The sequence below is a fragment of the Danio aesculapii genome, chromosome 14 (genome assembly GCF_903798145.1).
Source record: "Danio aesculapii chromosome 14, fDanAes4.1, whole genome shotgun sequence".
Classification (NCBI taxonomy): domain Eukaryota; kingdom Metazoa; phylum Chordata; class Actinopteri; order Cypriniformes; family Danionidae; genus Danio; species Danio aesculapii.
In genome coordinates, this window is record NC_079448.1 from 10,982,375 (window position 1) to 10,997,989 (window position 15,615).

At 33.1% G+C, this 15,615-nt stretch overlaps 1 protein-coding gene across 3 annotated transcripts in view; it reads right to left on the bottom strand.

Moving 5' to 3' along the window:
* psd2 (pleckstrin and Sec7 domain containing 2) overlaps positions 1–15,615 on the bottom strand; it is a 126,898-nt gene that overhangs the window by 25,384 nt on the left and 85,899 nt on the right. For all 3 annotated transcript variants that reach the window (XM_056471728.1, XM_056471729.1, XM_056471730.1), the window contains 4 exons: positions 10,627–10,815; positions 9,818–9,898; positions 5,862–5,974; positions 5,398–5,456 (listed from right to left, as the gene is read on the bottom strand). In XM_056471728.1, the coding sequence (XP_056327703.1) occupies positions 5,398–5,456; positions 5,862–5,974; positions 9,818–9,898; positions 10,627–10,815 (442 nt within the window). The remainder of the gene's footprint in view (positions 1–5,397; positions 5,457–5,861; positions 5,975–9,817; positions 9,899–10,626; positions 10,816–15,615) is intronic.

Genomic DNA, 15,615 nt, shown 5'->3' on the forward strand with positions numbered 1-15,615 from the left:
TAGGTAAGATGTTCTGAATGGCATTAAATGGCATTAGTGCATCACGTTTATTGTGAAAAGTCACTGTAAAAAAATGTTCCACACAATCGATATAAGCTTGAACAACATGAAGGAATTAAGTTAGCTTATCACTTCTTACAAATTGAAATGAATTGAACATAAAACAATTAAGTTTCCTTGCCAAAAAACTCAAGAATTGTGTTGTTTCAGCACATTTTAAATAAGTAGTTTGAACAAACATCACATGCAATTTTTTAAGTTTACATATAGAGAAATATACATCATTTTCGAGGCTTTGTGTATGAATCTAAAAATCCAACACAATCTCACGGCAATTCATAACTTTTTGATTTAGTGGCTAATTCGTATGAAGATAGAACAATCTGCTTATCCCCAATGACGGTTGGATTTAGGGGTGGGGTTGGGTGCCACGTCTTTTTGTACGACTGAACTCGAATTACGAATTTTATTAGCCACTAAACTGACAAAACGTAAAATAGTTACGTTTCCTTGTGAATTCATTTTCTTTTCGGCTTAGTCCCTTCATTAATCTGGGGTCACCACAGCGGAATGAACACACTTATTCACACACATACACTACGGAAATTTTAGCCTATCCAATTCACCTATACCACATGTTTTTGGACTTGTGGGGGAAACTGGAGCACCCGTTTCAATTTCTCCCCGGTCTTTTAAAAAGTCACTAACAACCGTGATCTCTGGAATATTGCAAAAATACGGCAAGCTTTTGTAAATATATATCACCGGCAATCTTGGGTGTAAGTAGCTACACAGTAAAAATTACATTTCAGCTAAAAAAGTAAAGTATACATTGTTTGTTATATAAATATTTTAAATATATAGAATATATAGAAGCATATAAGGTTACAATTATTAGGATGATTAAACATGCTTAAGAAAAAAAGTTTATCTCAAAAAAAATTTAAATGAGTTCATTCAAATATATAGTGTATATTCAGAAAAGCAAAATAATTATGTAGATATGCATATATTTTTTGTTATTCATATATTTTGCAAAACAACCCAATTTTGTTCAACTAAAGGTTGCTAGATTTGACCAACACTGGGCACATTCATAGGAAACAATGAAATTTGTCAATATATGACATATGTATGAAACGTTATAAATAATTAATAATAATAATAATTATAACATTAATTTGAAACATTCTTAAGCTTTAAAGTGTTCATTTTTAAAAGATAAAACTAAATGTTTCTGTTTGACTCAAATCAAAAGAGTTTGATTTCTATATATGCGTTGAGATATGGATTTTAAGTACACTGTAAAACCCAACAGTCAACTTTATCAAATGAAATGAGTGTAGTTAACTTAAAATTGACTGAAAGTTAATTCTACTCATTTGAAAAGAGTTTTGAACTCGTTGTTGAAGGTAATGATTTCATTAAATACCTCATTACTTCAACTTAAACGGACTAAGTTCACAGTACTCATATAAATTAGTTTTTTTTTACTCAAATGGTTTGTAGCAATCAGTTTCCTCAAACAGTTTGAGTTGCCATAACTTATTGTGTTTTACAGTGCTCAGTTGGTTTGAGTTCTCTTCATTTATCGTGTTTTACTGTGCTCAAATTGCTTTGTTTACTCAAATGGATTAAGTTCACAGTACTCATTAGGATTAGTTTTTGAACTTAAATGGTTTGTTGCAATCAGTGTCCTCAAACGGTTTGAGTTACCCTAACTAATTGGGTTTTACAGTGTTTTAGGTCAGGTATTTAGATTAATTATTGCGTAATTGAGTTACTTCTCAGACAAAGTAATTAAAAATACTTAAAATACAAGTTTAATGATGTAATTAGTAATCAAGTACATTTTTTGAAGTAACTTACCCAACACTGATCACCACAAAAAATGGATATACAACCATGCAAATCTAACAACCCAAAAATAAAATCCCTATAAACTATATTACAAACTGCGCAGGTTATTTCAAAATTATATACCTGAACTGTATCCAAGCATTATTTTTTTTTGCAATTCAGCATACAAATTTGTTTATTTTTATTATTTACTACTGTGCATGCAGTTCATAAATCTAGCAGCAGATGGCGGTATCGCATCAGCAACACTGAGCCTCACAACCAACACGTATGGATTTTCACCACAGAAAATTTGATCTACAGTACTTTACATGAGTAATATTCGACGAATGATGGATGAAAACCTTCTGAAAACACATTAAACCTAGAGCCATTGAAAGAGAACACACAAAGAAGAAGAAAAGAGGAGGTTAGAAAGCACTTACCACCTGCCGCAGAGTGAGTTAAGACAGAAGCGAAAGAGGAGAGAGAGACATGTTTACGTCAGAAGAACTGTAATAATACTGACTGTATTATAATAGAAAAACTGTATTACTGACAGAAACACAGCAATGAGAGGCTTGTTAATAGAAAAACAAATGAGACTGTTAAGTGCAGAGGGTTTGAAAAGGAGATTTTTAACTTAGCTAACATCATCGACCTCATCTTCAAACACAACATTATATTTTTCTTTACCACCAATGGGCTACATGCACAGCTAGTGTTTTTCAGCCAATGATCATAAGGCTCCTTTTACAGCATCGATGATGTAATGAAATTCAAATATAATAATTTAAATAGACTTAAGCATCCATTTGGCTGTTAAACCGTAAAAAGAGAAAGACCGTTTAAATAAAGATGCCGCCGTTAGCAGCAGGTTAGCACAGAAACTCCAATGAAAATACTGGAGTAAAATTAATTTCTATTATATAAAGCATGGTGCTTTAAACTAAATTTAAAATTAAAATAAATTTAATTTTAAAGAAATCAAACGCAATGATTTAGTAGGGGTTGACTATTCACCAGAAGCCCTGGGGATGGCTGACTGAAATTAAAAGTCTGTGTGTATATACCCCACTCATCATGAAAAGTTGTTTTTGGTCAATCGTGTCATTATGCAGCCAAATATTGTTGAATAATGATGGGTAAGTCTGACTGTCACCACTTTATTTATTTTTTCCCCTCATATTAAGATGTATTTTGGTTAATTTAATTACACATTTCTTACTACACCTGTCTCTTTTTGTGTACTTTAAAGAACTTTCACCATAACAAGAAGTCTATGGGTGGTTATATGTATGAACTTTATGTATGTATTTATGTATGAACTGAAATTTACATACTGTACACTAAAAAAAGTAATTATGATGTACTCAATTGTCTGAAGACTTTTACGGTTAAAACAGCAGAGCACAAGCAGTAAAAATCAATAAAACGTACTTTATGAAAGAAATGTAAATAAAATATATCATTCTAATTTCTATTTTTTATTATTTCCAATGAGCATTTTTAATAGTTTTAGTCCGGATGTAAACTATTGGTCAAAACCAATTTAGAACACCCAGTTTTAAAACATTTTAATTGGGCTGATTAGATTCTGTGTCTTGTTTAAGTGACAGAAATTGCTTTGCTTTTACTGCTTTGCATAAAATACAACAATTCACAGCCCATTAAAGATGCAGTAGGGGATTGTCTTCAGAAACATTTTTGTTGTGCTGATTGAAAGTCTCTTCACATTCCAATAGAACAGATTAAAGTAAATGATCTAAATATATTTATATGTATTTTTACATTCTGGATAAGGCATAAGACAAAAAAAGTTAATCCAATTAAAATTTGCCGACAATTACCATAATTCTGATAAGTAGCCCAAACTGTATGTCAACATTGTAGATTTGTACATCTGCACAGCCGTTCACACAGATCAGCCATTCATGTGCACACAAGAGAGAGAGAGAGACAGCAGTAAAAACAAATGCTGAATGAAAACTTTTAAAATCCTGAATCAATATTGGAGTTACTTTTGCACGCTGAACGAAGGATGACATCATGGCTGAAGTATTTCTTTTAGACAGGTACTGTTGTTTTAAAACTATTTTAGTCAAGCAAAGCTTGTGTAGATTGTGTTGTTTTATGAATGGGTTATATGCACAGAAGTGTTGTTGCCACTGAAATCTTTTGGCGATAGATTGATGTGTATATTTTCAGTTTCATGAGGTACGTTTTACAGCATCAATAATGTAGATTTTTATTTAGTTTAACAACAAAACAGAAGTAAACAGAGGTATTCCGCCTAGCCTGCTTAACTGAGCTGAAGTTGGTTTTATATTCACATTGGTTAATGTTTGAACAATGACAGCATGTGACGCGCTCCCTATATTGTTTACCATGCTACTTTGAATATTTGGACTGAAATAGCATGTAAGTATGGTTTAGTAATAAGTGTAATTCCTGCACCCCGCCAGCCAACTACAAAGAAAACAGTAGTGCTTTTGGACAAAGCGTGTGAGAGAGTGAGACCAGCGATCCTTGCATGCATGAAATATTGCACATTACGACAAGTTTTGCTTGCTACACAACTGAAAACATGCTAGATATAATACAGTTTTTTGTTCAGAATTTTAATTTTATAAAGTACTATAAAGTTTCCTAACTGGCAAATGACATGATCTAATGGGTTGTCTACTGTCATCTTTAATATGCGTGTTTGTAATTTCAGGAGGTGTGGCTTTGGACGGCAGGGGAGGAAATGTTTTTTCAAAGATATTATGCTAATGTTTAGCATTTTGGAAGATCACCTACTGCACCTTTAATGACTATATAGGCTACAAGAAATCAAATGCAGGAAGACGATTATTAAAATCTCATTTTCAGTCAATGAAAAATATATAGTAAACTTGAATATACAGATGTAATGTTTAGACAATTATAGCCATTTATTTAGTTTTTTCGCACATCACTTAAGTGATATTACTATTATTATGGATAAATACAGTGTATATTTATCTTTCTGGCATTAATAAAGTAATTAATTAAAGTAATTAATAAAGTAATTAATGGAACCACTAGTATATTTTTGCTTTTTTAAATAAAATAAATTCAGTGGTTTTCGACAAAGTGGTTAAAAGTGGTCAGGTTCAAAACAATTTAGACCGCAATTACATCAGTATCTAGTGTCATTCCCTTGTGATCAGGCTGACAAAAATGCAGTTTAATACCAGATATAAACAGGGCCAATATGCTAGGATCGCTTTGTTGAATTGAATCTATAAGTTTAATCGAATGTGTGTCACAACTGAAGGAGGTCTGTTTCCAGATCAATCTAAAATGTGTTCCTGCAAATTTGATCAAAGAACAGCCAATAGTAGATCCAATTACTGCCATATTTCACTACTCAATCCACAATCACATTCCATCCATCATTTCCTCTTCCTGTGCCTACATTCAGTATTAGCTACAGCATTTTGATGAGGAATCAAATAATGAGTCTAATAAATAATGTTAATTCCAGTTATTGTTCAGATGCATAAGTTTAGAGAAGAGCTGCTGAATACATACATGTCCGTGCAGGTCTGTGTTGAGAAGCATGAGTGCGCAGGTCAGTGTGTGAGCACCATCTGTTAAAAGAAATAAAAAAGAATTAATACTAAATTGTCAAAATGATTAACCTTTCTGTGAAATTTTAATAATAATGAACAATATCTTTCCCTTAAATTAAAAAGTTTTAATTGGCAGGTTTATTATCTCACTTAATTTGATACATTTACAGAAACCAAGATTAAATTTATGTTTATTTGCTTATCAAGTAGTAAGTATTACATTTTTTTTTAGATATTTATACCAGAAAACAATTTAATTTCAGATGCCGTCATAGCAAGAGTCCCGATGTTTCAATGCCAGCTACACACAACTTACTATGTGTTTGTAGGAGTTTGTACATGTAACCTAACTCATGTGTGTCAAAGTACTGCATAAAAGTTCATTTTAAACCTTTCAGTTTAATATTATAAATGATAACTTGCCCTCTGAGGTGAGAGCCTCTGGGTTGCAGTGGCAGAAGCGTTTGGAGAAATGCACCAGCACACGCTCTCTCTCCTGCGTTTCTCCCATCAGAGGAAATGCCTTCAGGAAGTTCCTGCAAACATAGAATATCAAAATAATCATGCTGCCATAATAAAAACGCAGAGATAGTGGTACTAATTACAAATATGCACCATAATTATATTCCTATACTTCACTGGATGTATTTATTTACCTTTATGGACACTAAAGAGCTCTTTGTAACAGTTTTAATGAAAACATTAAAACATAAACTGAAATTGAGCTTGTATGTCTAGTTAACATATCTGTTCATGTTAGAGCTGCATTATTTGGATTTTAAAAATGAGAAAATTATTTATGTTTTTAAAATATATACTTAATATAATCCAAAGCACACCAGCAAGTTTAGAAAAAAATTGGAAACTTTGGAGTGGCCTTGTCAAAGTCCTGACCTGAATCCAATTGAGTAGCTGTTGCATAACCTTGAATAGGCGGTTCATACTTAAAAACCCTCCAATGTTGCTGGATTACAACAATTCTGCAAAGATGAGTGGGCCAAATGAGAGAAACTAACTCATTAGAAGTTAGCAAAAGCACTTCATTGCAGTTGTTGCTGCTAAGGGTGACCCAACCAGTTATTAGGTTTAGGAGGCAAACACTTTTTCACGCAGGGCTATTTAGTTTTGTATTTTGTTTTCCATTAATGATAAAAACCTTCATTTCAAAACTGCATGACTTGTTTGCTTGTGTAATTTTTGATTAATATTTAAATTTGTCTGATGATCTGAACCATAAAGTGTGATAAACATGCAAAAAATTTGTCAAGTTTTTATTTATTTATGCTTTTGAATTGCATTATGGGACCTCAAACTTTCTTCCAACAACTTTTAACCTTGAAAAGTTAAAAAAGTGACTTTTATTAACAAACTTCCAGCATTTTTGTGTTTTTTACAGACTTATTTTTTTTAGATATTATTTCTAATACATTCTAGTATTTCAAACTTCTAAAATGTCAATAAAAGTCACTTTGTTAAACTGTACAGTTGAATTTTTATCATCAAAAGTCGACAGAGTAGAGATCAACATCCCATAATGCAATTCACAAAAATAAATAAACATAAAAATGAGAAATCAGCAAGGGGGCAAACACTTTTTCACACCACTGTTAATATACTGTAAATAAAAACCATGGATTTATTAAAAAAAAAGAGCAAAATGCAATTTAATTTCCAAGTTCGTTGTAAATTTTTTGTAATAAATGTGCAATTTTGTAAAACATTAAAACATTAATATTATTGTGATTTGTACTATTAGTAGTAATATTAATAATTAATTATACATACATAAACTACAAAAAAGACCAAAATCATAATTAAAGAATACAACTGATAAAATAAATAAATAAATAAATATATATATATATATATATATATATATATATATATATATATATATATATATATATATATATATATATATATATATATATATATATATATATATATATATATATATATATATATATATACACACTAGGGATGTGCAACGGTTCTCGGTAAAAAATCATAACGTCCCATTGTCCTTTCACGCTTTGGTACACCCTGTGATCCGCAGTTCAGAATATGCATTTTTAATATTGGTTTGGTGATAAAAACAACTGCAATAAAGCAAAAAAGTTCTTCCTTTGTATGCTTCTGATTACCTTTCACATGTGTGTGACCTGTCTAATCACTTCTTAGTATATAAATCTGTTGTTGTTGTAGTATATAAATCACATTTCCCCACATGTCAGAGTTTGTCTGGAGTTTCTGAGAGTTCAGCGGGGCAAGTGAAGGAGAACACAAAACAGTGCATTGCATCAGTGTTTTAACAGGCACTCAATGCTCAATGTAAATTCAGACTGACACAAAAAATAACGAATGACGACTTTTTTTTGCTGTTGTTGCAAAGATAGCCTAGATCAGTGTGTCTAACAGGCAGATCAAGGTCCGTGTCCAGACCCCTATTTATTTTCTCACTTTATTTTTCTTAAGCATTTTTTTGAACATGCGAATTTCGAAATGCCCAACTTTTATTTAATTAATGAGAGAACATGCAAATCTACAGTCATATGTGTGAAGCCATGCTACATTGTCAGGTGTTTGTTACCCATTGTAACAATATATTTATGTATGTACCAAAAACGTGACCCTAAAACCGTGATAAATACTGAACCATAGACTGAACCATTGCACCCCTAATATATATATATATATATATATATATATATATATATATATATATATATATATATATATATATATATATATATATATATATATATATATATATATATATATATATATATGTATGGTCGTAAATTATAGATTTTTTCAATTTAAACCATGAAGCATTTATTTGTAAGAAACTGCATACCTTGATTAGTGCAGCCCTAGTTTACATAGCCTACTTGCTCAGACTTGGTTTCAGGCCAGTAACTTGAGTCTAGACTGAATCAGAGCTCTCTCTCTCTCTCTCTCTGACCGTCTGTGATAATTACCAGTTCATTCTCTTCAGAAAACTATTGTTAGCCCAGGACTGAAATATTCTTCTCCACATTGTGTAGCTGCACAGAGTTCCTCTTCTTCTTGCAGTGCAGGTATTTAAGACATGGTGAGATAGCGAGCTTAATCTTTCCCCATTTTTAGGAGGTATTAGTGGAACCGAGAGACATGAGACATGCATGAGCGTTAGATCTAAATTAAGCTTCTTCCCCTTATTTCAGCATAACCACAGTAATAATACAAGGAAACAATGAAGGAACTTTATATGTGCAGTATTTAAAAACTTCTTTAAATGTATAAAGGTAATATATGTTAATTTACTGTTCTCTCTCTCTCTCTTACAAAGCAGGTGGCAAGATTGGGCAGCCTTCATAAATGAAATGAAATACACTGTTTTTGTAGTTTTTATACTGTTTTAACATTGTTTTTCCACATAAACAAGTATGTTAATGTAGCATAGCAAGATTTAAAAAAACTTACATACAGCACTTTTTAAGGAAATTTTTTTATAAGAATTTGTTTCCTGCACAGTGATCATTTTACTTCATTAGACCCTAATCAGGAGCAACATTAACACATTGCTTTTTATGTTTTTATTTTTTTGTGTGTTTTTTTGTGGACACACAGTGCTGGTAGCTATTGTTATGTATCTTTCGGATCACCAAGCACCACAGTTGTGTTCTGTTTAGAAAAAAAAAGTCACTTATATCTTAAGGGATGCCTTGATGATGAGTAAAATAACATCACATTTTCACACTTTCATTTTAGGCCAAATCATCTCTTTGACATCACAAATTTGTCCTAATTAGGTTCGGTATGAAAATGCAATGTTTTGCTAGCATTTATATTAACAGAATTGTTTTTAGAATTAAGATTTAAATAATTATAATAAGATATCAAATATAATATAATAAATATGAATTTTAAGTTAGAAAGTGTTTGAAATATTGCCAATATGTATATATTCACATACAGTTTGCTTCACCTGTGTAGTAAAAAAACAAAAACAAACATTACATATTTTAATCAACCCTGCTGTATTTTAAAATGCCATACTTCATTTGATGTAAAGCAAAACTTTCAGCAGAATTTCTCCAGTCTTCAGTTTAACATGATGCGACAAAACTTACTCTTACTCAGGATCCTACAAATTAAACATTAAAGAAAATCTGAATTATTACAAACCTTTGACAGGAACTATATTTCTCCATAAAACAATATACACACTGAAACCGTTTTCATTTTAAACACACACTATTTTAAACATCAAATATGTCCACTTAGTGATTTTTTAACAATATTTAGTGGCTAATTTTCAAAATGAAATGTAAAATAATCTTCACTAAGTCGAGTCAAACAAAAGACCTCACGTTTTGTGTCTGAAATGTTCTCACCTGAGTGCTCTGTCTAACGACAATCCCGTAAAGTCAAAAAAGCTCAGGTACTCCGACGCCACCAACTGGCTGAATTCATTACTGCAGGACAAACACAGAAAGAGAACAGAGGGATTGTGGGTATTGCTTAAACATTTAAATATGATATATTCAACTTAATTAAGGACACACATAATGGTCCAAAAAACAAACAAATAGTTAAAAAAAGATTGACACCACTTCCACAAAATACGGTCAGTCACACTCTAATGCTGTGTTCACACCAGACGCGGAAGAAGCATCAAGTGCTTCAGCTTAGTCTCTTATTTATCAGGAGTCCACAGCAAAATTAACCGCCAACTATTCCAGCATATGTTTTACACAGCGGATGCCATTCCAGCCACAACCCAGTAATGGGAGACATCCATACTCACTCACATTTTCACACACTCATACACTATGACCAATTTAGTTCATCCATTTTGCTTATAGAGCATGTCTTTGGACTGTGGGGGAAACCCCAGCACCCAAAACTTAAGTCAACCCGGGGAGAACATACAAACTCCACACAGAAATGCCAACTGGCCCAGCTGGGACTCGAACCAGTGACCTTCTTGCTGTGAAGTGACAGTGCTAACCACTGAGCAATATAATATAATATAATATAATATAATATAATATAATATAATATAATATAATATAATATAATATAATATAATATAATATAATATAATATAATATAATATAATATAATATAATATAATGTGGGTATCATTGGATCATGTGATTTTACTTCCACACAGTACTCTCATTCCCACTCAGACACTCACTTCTTGCCCAGGTGTCGTGCCACGTCACAGCGCTTGAAGCCCTCCAGGTAGAAGAGTCTCTTGGCCAGTCGTTTGGCAGCATCTGCATCCACGCGGCACCCATTGGCAAGAGTATCTGTGCTTCCCCGCTCCAACGTGTCCACGCTGCCCAGCTCAGAGTCGCACAGTGCATCCGTGAGGTTGGCATCACTGAGGAGACAAATGTGGAAAACAAGAGACATCAGTGCCATGATATATTCATATATATATATATATATATATATATATATATATATATATATATATATATATATATATATATATATATATATATATATATATATATATATATATATTTATTTATATATAACATAAACCAAGATGGTAGCAGTTCTCAGCATTTTTGATGTGAAGATCTCCACTTGTTAACACAATTTTATCACAACCCAATGAAATTTGCACAGACAGCCATGCATATTTCAACAAGACAATGCAAAACCACATTCTGCCTGTGGAGTTCTGGCCTTGGAGGAAAAAGATACAGGTACTTAACTGGCCAGCCTGCAGTCCCGACCAGTATCCAATAGATAATGTGTGGCGCATTTTGAAGCGCAAATGTAACAACGAAGACCCCATACTGTTGCCCACCTTAAGACTTGTTTGCAGGAAGAATGCAAGCATTGCCTGAGGTGAACCATCCCTAGCACAAAAGAGCTAAGAGGGCCTACGATCAAGACTGTGTTTTTCCATTGTTGTGATTTTGATCAAGATCAGAACAAATTTTGTGTCCAATTTATGCAGAAATCTAAGTAATCCCAAAGCATTCACGTCAGTCACATCTTTTTTCCTTGTCTAATCAAATGAAAGCAGAGGCAGGGTTTCGGTTGAGGTGACAGCAGTGTTTGTGTTGTCAAGACGGCTAATGAGACTTTTAAAGATGGAGGCCAGACTAGTGATCTCTGTTTTGAGTTAACCGGAGCTGTATGGCTTCACAAATCGTGAGTATCACAATATTATTACATATTACAATTATGACAATATAAACAGCAGTGCTCCCACACAATATGCAGCTGATTGAGGGGTTGCCTAGCAACATAAAAAGCGCAGCACACTTCTTTTTTCTTGTAAACAAAAAATGGTGGAAAAGCTCAGAATGGAAAAATGCGTTCAGTGTGATTAGCCCCTTGAAAAATCTGTTTTTGAGATAACAGATCCCAAATCTCATGGTTCGGATCACATTATCATTTTTTAGTCACAGATCGGACCATTTTTGGACAAATGGAGACAAATGTATTGCTTTCCATTTATTTCAATATATTCCATATATTAAAAATAAAAATGAAGAAATAATCAGCTGAATAAAAATTAATAGTAACATATTCAGTACTGTGAAAAAAAATCACTGTTAATACTACTGTTGTTGATAACGCTAAATGTAGAAATCTAATCTTATTTATTTTTAGTCTCATTTTCAATAAATGATTCAGTTATTCACTCAAAAAACATGTTTCATTGCTAGATGTGTCATTTTTGAAGAATTATTCAGTGGCGTATTTTTGATTGCTGGTTGTTGCCAATTCAATAATGTAATTGTGGCCTACAACTAGCGTCAAGTTAAATGCATATGACAGTGATTTTAATCTTTACCATAAACATCTGTGGATTTATCTAAACTATAAACTGTTATCCTAGTACTTCTGTGTTATTTGACTGTTTGTAGCTTCATAACTAACTCAAAAGACTAAAGACTGAATCTCTTTCTTGATTTTTGTATTTTTCAAATATAGATTTCAATGCAGCGAAGGATTAATAAACACGCAGTTCACCATCATTTATAATTTATGTTTTGTGGGTGTTGAGATCCAGATCTTTTAATGGTTAAGTGTGCAGCTTACACTGAATGCATTAATGCAGGCTTAACAAGTAGTGACAAAACACCTTTGGTTGAATTAATAAAGAATAAAAACCGCTATGGCTAACTTACGTTCCAACCAGTTTAAACAAATCCAGTTTGATCTGCTTTATTCTGCTAGATTTGTGGCACTAGTTTTCCCACTGATATTAGTTAACTCTAAAAAAAATCCTAATTTAGCCAATTTAGAAATGAGCATCCAACCCTAGTTCATTAAAATCCTCCTCCAACTCATACCACTGAATTAGCACTGAGCTCATGGGTAGCAAAGAGCATCTTGAGAGAAACACATTCTTTTTTTACGCCAAGAAACGGCATGTCTAATTCAACTAATTAAAATCTTGATGTGTACAATTACTGCAGCAGAGGAGAGCGGCTCATTAGGATGTTCTTTAAATGAAGCTGTGATTTGGGATGGAGGGGTTTTGGCGTTGACTGCTGACAGAACCTGAGCGAGTCATTCAGGCCATTACTGAAGTGACAGACGCCAAACTCTTCGGATGATTTATTGATGAACTTCTGTCTGGATATGGAGCAGGACTCAATATGCATACGCTAATGTGCCTCATGGTGTTTGACTGTAATTATTAACATATTAGGGATGTGCTAAACATTTGTATGATGCATTTTTACCAAGACTAAGAGCAATGTAATGGAACAATTTGTTTTCTTGAGATTCATTTTAAAAGCTGGGCTATATACAGCATCACACTTCAACTTGAAAACACAAAGCTTGTAGCAGGAAGTTTGAAAAAATATGTAGTGTCAGACATTACACAAGGACCAAAGAAAATGTGTGAGGTGGTTAACAGTGGAGCTTTAAAAGAGATTAACTATTCTGAGAGGGTTTTAATAAAATCCCTTTAAGGCAAGTATTTTCACTTGGCGGCCATCTTTGAAACGCCTCTCAAGCAGTATGCTCTGGCATTCTGTCTGAATGGGGAAACAACAAATTCTCCAAGCTTGCCAAGCTTACAATTACATAACATATTCAGAATCACCAATTAAAAACTGTCTCATAAGTAGGCCCACACGGAATCTGTGCGTGCAGAATTCCGCAGATTTTTAGCCCATCATTAATTCAGTTTATTTACTTGAGTAAATGTGTGTAAATCTATATTTATTCAGTTTTTAAATTAATTACAGTAATAGTATTGACTAATATGAAAGTGTTTGTCTGATTTATGTACAATGCAGTTTGTACAGTAGTATTTTCTGTCTTTCAGTAGATTTATTATATGAGAGACTTGCTTTGTTTACCAAATAAAGTGAATCTAATTGGATTTGCAGTTTAAACATTAAATAAAAGTTAAAAAAGATATTATTTTTTATATAACATATTAAGGTTTTAGTTATGATACTCCCAAAAATAATTCCGCAGAAATCTGCTGATTTTTACCAAAATTCTCCGCATAAATAGCAAAAAACGTCCGCAGATCTTCTGAAGTAATTCACAACTTGGTCTTGATGGCAAATCTCCTACAGAAATAACAACACTCTTAGTTTACAAGTTAGTGGGTGTTGGAGTAGTTACTGTCATGTGATGTGCATGATGTGCAGTACCTTGCGTTCGTTTCAAACAGATTAAAAAACCAAAAAAACTTTTGTTTTCAACTGCACCTGGTTCATTTAAAAGTAGGGAGTTCAAGCTTTATTTGGATATATTTCTTATGTCTGTGAAGCAAGTATTTGCTGAGATTTCAGTGCATTTGTCGACACAAGAAGTGTCGTAACACACGTCTGGTCCGAGCTTCTCCCCCGGAGAAATGTCAGTCTATCATAATTGGTGATTGGCTCCTGTACTAGTAAGCCATATTGAGCCTTACACTTCTCAAAACTATTTCTGAACTATACTAATTCAAAACTATACGAGTGACATGTCTTGTGTATTTTATAGTCCCTGATCTCACGGGGAAAAAAAATTAAAAAGTCACCAATTGCCAAGAGATTGGTGGTTTTGTCTTGAAAACGCTGCTTGCTTAATGCACAAAAGAATACTTGCCAGTTTTTGGTGAATTATGGCCCGTTTCCACTGAGTGTTACGATACGGTTTGGTTCTAAAAGTGAACCGTACCATACCACTTTTTGTGTACCCTTTGCAAAGGGTACCAAAAGGCGGAGCTGGACGTGCAACTGGATGTTATTGGTTTACAGAGATACGTCACTTGCTCCTGCAACAAGCCAGGAGAATGAAAACAAAGAAGTCGCCATTTTTAAAAACACAGCCGAGACATTACACCATAATTATATCTACATAAAATAATGAGCCATGGTCAGCCTGAGTTCAAACAGACCTTGTCGTCGTCTTGATAAACAGCCACAAAGCCAAGATGAACCTGTCCTGTTGTTGTTTTACCAAGTCATCTAAAAGTGCGAGTAGTTTCACTTTCTCCAGAGAGCTCGCCACAAGTCTATATTTGAAATAACAAACTTCTTGAGCTGTTGATAATAACGTGCGCGTGATTATTGAAGTGCTTCTGACATCTGATCCTTTCAGAAAAGGACAAACGCAAGAGTGAGATGCGAAAAACAAAGGAGAAGCCGGAAAAACAGAACAAATGATTCTTTCAGCAACCTGAAAGATGAACAAATTGTCATGTTTAACTATTATCATCTCCTTTTGGACTATTATGAACTTGGAATGACGGAATTATTTTCTAACAGAGGTTACATGTGTTGGTGAAGATTAAAGACACAGAAGAAAGGTTTGCACTGACTAGACTATATGTTGCGTGTTTTTGAAACCAAATAAGGACTAAATGTATGCTGTGTGTAGTTTTTCTGTATTGGTAACATATCGGAGACTGTAAGGGTCTGTATGTGTTCATAAATGTTGCATTTATAACTTTAATTGTAATTTGTAATTGCAGATGTTACAGTAGGCTATTTTTATCATTGATCTGCAGTTATAATCAAATCATGTTCATAGTAGGTTAGTCATGAACATTTATACACAGTATACGGAAGTATTTATGTGTATAAAGCATCTGTTTTGTGAGAAGTGCTTCTCATATGATATATGAACGACCCCTACAGCTTTACTTTTACATTTCCTCGAGTGAGAATGAAAACGCAAGCCTCATAAAGGTGACCCATAC